General features: G+C 45.4%; 1 protein-coding gene across 1 annotated transcript in view; it reads left to right on the top strand.

Annotated features, from left to right (window-relative positions):
- Positions 1-4,930: 4,930 nt before the first annotated feature.
- Positions 4,931-6,834, top strand: part of F9 (coagulation factor IX) — a 16,815-nt gene continuing 14,911 nt past the window's right edge. Inside the window, exon 1 of the mRNA XM_009282132.1 lies at positions 4,931-5,039. Coding sequence (XP_009280407.1) covers positions 4,973-5,039 — 67 coding nt within the window. The 5' untranslated portion in view covers positions 4,931-4,972. The remainder of the gene's footprint in view (positions 5,040-6,834) is intronic.

Below are 6,834 nucleotides of genomic sequence, written 5' to 3'. Positions count from 1 at the left end.
GCAACAACTAAAACATCGGTGTGTTATCAACATTGTTCTCCTAAATCCAAAACACAGCACTGTACCAGCTGCTAGGAAGAAAATTAACTCTATCCCAGCCGAAACCAGGACAGTAGCGTAAGCTGTCAATTGAGGCTCCCTTTCCAGTCAACAGAAAGAGAGAGAAACAGAGACACCTCCCTCCTCCAACAACAGGCATCAGAGCAAGGCAAGATGAATCCTTTCCCATGAGTGAAGAAGGAAACAAGCTCCCTCTGCTTAGCTGGATGCCGCTGGCTGGGGTTAACCTGTCTCTATTAACAGAGTCCTGGCCCAGGACTATTTCTCTAGGACACTATGCTACTAACACCATCAGCAGATGGCAGAAATGGGTTTGCTGGAGGAGAGAGAAACATCTTTCAGAGATCTGTTTCAAAGCAACCTCCAGAACTCACATTCATGTCAGCAAGCCTGGGGCAGGACAACCCTCTACCCCACACACGTGCCTGGCCAATTACAGGGGTTGTGTCATCTTGTGCCAAGACACAGTGGCAAGCCAGCTTTTGAGCTCGTGTTTAATTTAGTTCTTGCTCTGTATGATGATGTTTGAGCTTGGTGATCTACCTGACCCATCAAAACCTGCAAGAGCTGCTGCTTCCTCTGAGCTTTGTTTCATTGCTTTATCCAGAGTTTGAAGGGGAGATGGCGAAGTCTAAATTTAGAGTAACTTCAGCAGCACGGTGCATCTATCCGTGTTTGCACTCTGCTTTCTGAAAAGATGATGACCAAACCAAATCCAGATTTCCTTTTAATCTGGCCTATTTTAAATCAAACTGCAAAGAAAGATATTAAAGCTGCTACTGTGAAACGTGCCGCTCCATGAATTAGTAATTGTGTTTACCTTCTACATTGGGAATTTTTTGCTTGTGTTGCTGTTTTTTACTGCCTCTCAACATGAGGAGCTTTTATTTGAATGAGACTATTTCAAAGCACTTTTACACTCATGTAGAGTCAGGGACGTATTTACTTTCTGACAGTTATTTACTTCCCGTAAATATTTCACAGCCACAGGATCTCCCAGATGAAAGCAGAGTTTGCTCTGTGCTCCTGTTCAGGAGTCTAATTAAAAACTGAATAAAATGTGAAGGACAGAGCTTAAGTGCTAACTGCAATGGATGTGTCTGGAGGGAATTCAGCAAGGGGAGCCTGTTTCTTGGCACAAGTATTGAAGCCTTTGAATAAAAGCAGAAGAAAAATGCCCAGCACAGGAACTGAAAGCCCTGAGATGGATAGGGGAGAGGCTTTCAGAGACAGGAGAGCTATGAGCCAACACTGCTCCTGCGCAAACTGTATGCTGCCGTCACCGAAGAGCTGGTCCTGGTTGCTATATCACATCACCAAAGCCAGCCACCTCCTTTTGCCTGAATACCCCTCCCACAGCACCAGAATTGAAGTCATCAGCAGCACCTCCCTGCGCCTGCGATCCCACCAGCCCAGAGCCACCGCCACAGGGACAAGGCTTCTGCATCCCACCTGTGAAAGCTGAGGGCATATCCTCACCTGGGGTAAGTCACTAATGCCACTGATGTCCAAATACACCTTAGTATCTCTAGAGGCTACGGGAATTTTAACAGAATTGGTACTTTCTCCAGTATGTTAATCATTACAACAGAATGATAGGCACTGCAAAGGACTCCATGGCTGTGCTGCCTCTATATTTGGATAACTTCCCACAATCACTGCTCCAGAAAAAGCCAGGGACTTCAAAGTAATCAAATAAAGAAGGAAAAAAGAAATAAAGATCAAGCATTACTTTCCCTTTTTTTTTCAGAAATAGCTTGTTTGCTGTTGGTTAAAGAAAGATTACTTACCATAGCTCTCTAGAGGGCAAGGGCAAACTGCAATTTGCTTAAGGTTTTGAGTGAGGATTTTTCACTTAAAAGAGTGCATTTGGAGAGAAAGGAGATTATGAACAATCCTTTAACAAGATCCTCAAGCCATCAGGCTCTTTAACATTATTGATCAGTGCAGCCAGAGCACATTTTTAAAAAAATCTATTGGATTAAAATGGAAATAGCTTTCTTGTTCTGACTTCTCATAAACTTCATTTCACTTTGCAGAAGAAAGCTTCTCCGAAACACAGGCAGTCCCCAAGCCTGAGGTGGTGGCCCTGCCAGGAACACGCTGCCCTGCACCCCTGCCAGCTCCTTCTGCCTTTGACACAAACACATGCCCAGCAACCACGTGTGTGACGGTTCTGTTCCAACAAAAAAAAGGGATATTTCAACAAAAAAAGCCCCAAACCTAACACCTCAAACCAGAAGAGGCATCTCCTAACAGCTCATTGCTACAGAAAGCCTTTTGAATAGGAAGGAATATGACTTGGGTGTGTATTTTAAATAGCCTTCTCTTGAGAACGTAGAACATTAAGTTAAAATATACCCAGATCCGATTGATGTCGTCCACCTAAACAGCAAAGCTTTCATCTCCAAAGTGCTCATGGTGGGGATCGCAATTCTGGGGATTTTGTTTGCAAAATAAATGAAAAGAAACGCTTTGCTTTCAATTTAGTGCCCCAGAAGTTGACAGCTATAGTAGTAAATAATAGAAATTATTTGTATTAATAGCCTTGTTTATTCTAATAATGTTGGCATTTTCTGCAAAGATTAATTAGCAATAATGTTGTGAATACTATTACACGTGAAATATGCACCATAAACCAAAAATAATTTGACTGACCTATATGTTCTAAAGTAAAATATTTACAGTAATGAGATTCTAATTATCCTTTGTTATGGCAGGCCATTCTCTACACTCCTCTTTATTGATAGGAGATGTATTGTTTCAGCATTTTGGCTCAATTTATTTTCTCACATTTGCATTTTCTTATGCACAGAAAATGAGAGATGATCGTTACCTTCTTCACTTTGCATTCAATTTACATCAACAGCACATTACCTCATCCTAACTCATTTATCTACCACAGAAATTTGATAACAAAAGCTACTGTCAGTGATGAATAAAGATCATTTCAAATGGAGCAAGAAGAAACAAGATGAATTATAGGTTTCAGGACCTTTTATTTGCTCAAGAAAGGGAAAATAAAGGATTTTTTTCCCCCTAGGCAACATGGATCTCACAGGGCTGTAACTCACATTCAGCATCTTGTATTTACCTGCAGCTGATCGGTCCTTTCTGCATACAAAAGTAACTCCAAATACCCACGCAACCATAAACGTCTCTCCCATTCGCTGCACGAAGGAACATTTTTAATTTTTTGGACTGAGTGCACAGAATTTATGGTTCATAAGCTCAAGCAGACACTTTAACAACTACCCAAGGGCTATTGTAGCCTCATAGCAACTAATAGCTCTCCAGCCTGCGAGACACAAGCACATCCAACGCAGTACGTACTCTGCGTCTCACCGGATGGTGTTAGCCTGCTTGCGAGCACTCGCGGCACCATGAAATGCGCTGTGGGATTCCCTTGCATTGACAATAGCAGAATATCCATCTTGCTTTGCTGGGAACTAGTGAAACCTGCCAGCTCCCCTCTTCTGCTTTAACAAGCCGTCAGGGCCTGCTAGCCTCTTGCTGCTCCTCTTAAGCATAGTATTAGAGCTAAGCCAATACCAAAAGGCAATAGCACCAACAACACACTCAGAAATGGAGTTCTGCTTTAAAATGCCTCCATTTGAGACCTTTTTGTAGTTGGGCAGAGCACTGTGAGCCCCAGATGTGCACACGTGCAGTGATGGATTTCAGTTCTGCCCTGTGTACGGGGGAGTGGGGGGAGAAGCAGAAACTGGGAAGCGGGTTTTGAGGAACAGGTCATTGGCAGAAAGTCCACAAGCCCTCCCCAGAGTGGGATGAATGATTTTTGCCTACTTTCCCTACAGCTCCTCAAAGAAGGAGGTGGGGGGGAAGATTTTTGACCTTTCCAGAAGTGAACGTTTCATTTATTTTTTTACAATATTCAGTATTTTCCCAAAAGCAATTACTCACCTTGAAATACATCTTCATATTAAGGGAAAGTCAGAAGAAGGGCAGAAATGGGTTTTAACAGTTGTAAGTAAGTAACCCACCATTAAATATGAATGGTTTCATATGAAAACCCACTCTTTCTTTTCTGTATGAAAACCTGCTTTTTTTCCTATGTCATTTCCTCCATCTTCCCTCCCTTTCAGTCCGCTCTTTGGCCAGTGTGGATCAGGAGCAGCCTGTGAACCTGCTCTGGGCAAAGGCTGCCCTGCAGCCAGGAGCCTGCACACTCTCCCTGCTCCAGAGCCGGCATTTTATCAGCACATCCCTACGCCACCCCACTGTCCAAGCCACCAAGTAGCAGGTTCCTTCCTGTGGCCTCAAGTACAGGACCTAGGAAACTCCATGATGTTTCCAGGGTTTGCCCCAGCAGATCTGGATAGTGGACCAGGACTACTGGGTAAAAACCATCCAGGTTTTTAATTAGATAACCCAAGTGAGACCGTGCAGTGCTGGCTGACACAGCCCTGCTCCAAGGGCGCCTGGTCCCTGAGAGGTAGCATCATCTGTAGGGTCATCTTCAAGGGAATTGTGCCAGATCTTTTGGCTGAAACGTGGACCGTGCTGAAGCCTTTGAAAATGCTACTGTGGACTTTTATATGGCCAATAACATCACCTGGATAGGAATGGGAAATCCAGTGCTTTAAAGAGGTTCACTGAAACCAGATTAATTTAGTCTTGTGCCAAGCTCAACCCCCAAACATGGCAGTAATATCCTACAGGGCAGAAGATGAGCCCAAGGACTGCAACTACCTAAGATTTCTTGTACATGGATGTGCCTTCTCATACAACACCCATGCTGCCATTGCAAGCCTCACCAATGGCACATCTGGGGACCTTAAATTAAAGGGTTACCCAGAGTAAATAAACAAGCACTTGCACTTTGGAACTATTGACTGAGCTCCACCACCAGAACAATTTGTTAGCGAGAGGCTTGGGCAGTGGGAAGAAGATGGCAAATATCCCCCTCGTATTCTCCATTTTTCTTCTGAGAGCTTGTCTTGGTGCCGAAAGTACAGGTGGGTTCATTTAAAACCTAACAAGTCCTTCACTTTTGGGGGCGGGGGTTACTGGCACAGGTGAAGGGACAGTTTGTCATTTGACGGTGGGACAGCTTGTGCAGTCTCATAAGAGACAAGAGCTCAGAGGGATTGCTGCGTTTCATAGCTCCTCCCTTTAAAGCTCTGGTTCTGTTCTTGGGAATGAAATAGTAGCTTTTATGCTGATTTTACGCAGAATGTGTCACAGGGATTAATTTTAAGAATGGAATTTTTCTTAAATGTTTGCAGCTTTTAAGCTTTCAGTGCTTGATTCAGCCATTTTAGAATGCATGCACCCACACACAGAAGGAAAAAAAGGGGATAGCGTTGCTGGTGGAGTAACATCCACACCTCTACGTGTGCCACTGCTTTGTCCTGGAGTACAAACAAGCACTCACATCCATAAAACAGTCATTGGATTTGCCACTGTGAGAATTGTTTAAAGCCAAACCCAGCGTGAATTTAACAAAGACTGTAAGATTCAGCCAGAATTGTAGACAAGATAGAGTAGTTGATGGATGTGGGCAATCACACATAGTAATGCAGGCTGTTGCTTGATTTATCTGTAGCAGCAACAGTTCCAGCAGAAGCTGGTTCGCATCCAGGATGAGTACTTGTTTGGCGCAAGGCTGGCCTTTCTTCTTTCATTAAAACATTGCAAGTAACAGGTTAAAAAAAAAAGGCTTCTTTCCAAAATGTTTGCTTAGCAATGAAACGTGAGCGGAACCTCATATTGGTACCGCCACCCATGCAGGTGTACCTCCTAGAAAATACTGTCCTCAGCTGGCGGGACAAGTCTCCCCCCACAGCCCCTTGGCCCAGAGATCCATCTCACTCTCTCAGATACTGGCTCAGAAGTTGATAAGTCATGTGTGAGTATATTCTTAGTGTGAGGATGGTTTCCAGCCAGTATGAGTACCATGCCCGTGACCCCACAGGGCCTGCAACCTTCAGTTCGAATCAAGTTTTGCTTGTAAAGCAGCTTGTGGGATCAGTAAGCAACTGAGAAAGCCTAGAGGGACCTGAGGGAGGCAAAGCTGCACTCACTAAAATGAGTTCTCTCCATTAAATGGGTTAATTAGAGCAGGTGCCTGGCACATCCCACCGGGAAGAGATGAAGGAGTGGGTCTAATGCAGCTGCCTCACCACGCAGGGCGCTGTGCGACTGTGCCCACATTGAGTTCCCCGGGCACTAAGCACATGGAGAGCCCAACAGGGTTACAAAACCAAGGAAGGCTGCTCCATCATTCTCACCTGAGCCTTTTCCGCCCAGCTTGGGGACAAGCTGGAGGCTGCAGCCCATGCCATGGGGAGAAGGGGTCAGGTCTCCACCAGCGAGGCTGTGCCCCCACCTGTGCCTCCACGCTCTGAGCCCCCCACTTGGCCAGGGATGCTCGCTTGGGGGGTGTATGTTCATGTCCCACACATAAACCACAACCCTGCAGCTGGGAGGGGATCAGCCACCCCACGGGGGCTGCAGTGTTTGAAACAAACCTGGCTTCTTCAGAGGTCAGTGCTTTACCCATCAAGCTCGAGAAGTGGGCCTGTGTGAACCTCATGAGGTTTAACAAGGCCAAGTGCAAGGTCCTGCACCTGGGTCGGGGCAACCCCTGGTATCAATCCAGCCTGGGAGATGAAGGGATTGAGAGCAGCCCTGCCAAGAAGGACTTGGGGGTACAGGTGGATGAGAAGCTGGACATGAGCCAGCAATGTGCACTCGCAGCCCAGAAGGCCAGTCGTATCCTGGGCTGCATCACAAGAAGTGTGGCCAGCA

The sequence above is a fragment of the Aptenodytes forsteri genome, unplaced genomic scaffold, assembly GCF_000699145.1.
Source record: "Aptenodytes forsteri isolate BGI_AS27 unplaced genomic scaffold, ASM69914v1 Scaffold117, whole genome shotgun sequence".
Taxonomy (NCBI): Eukaryota; Metazoa; Chordata; class Aves; order Sphenisciformes; family Spheniscidae; genus Aptenodytes; species Aptenodytes forsteri.
The sequence above is the reverse complement of the archived record's forward strand: the minus strand, read 5'-3'. Positions and strand labels throughout refer to the sequence as shown.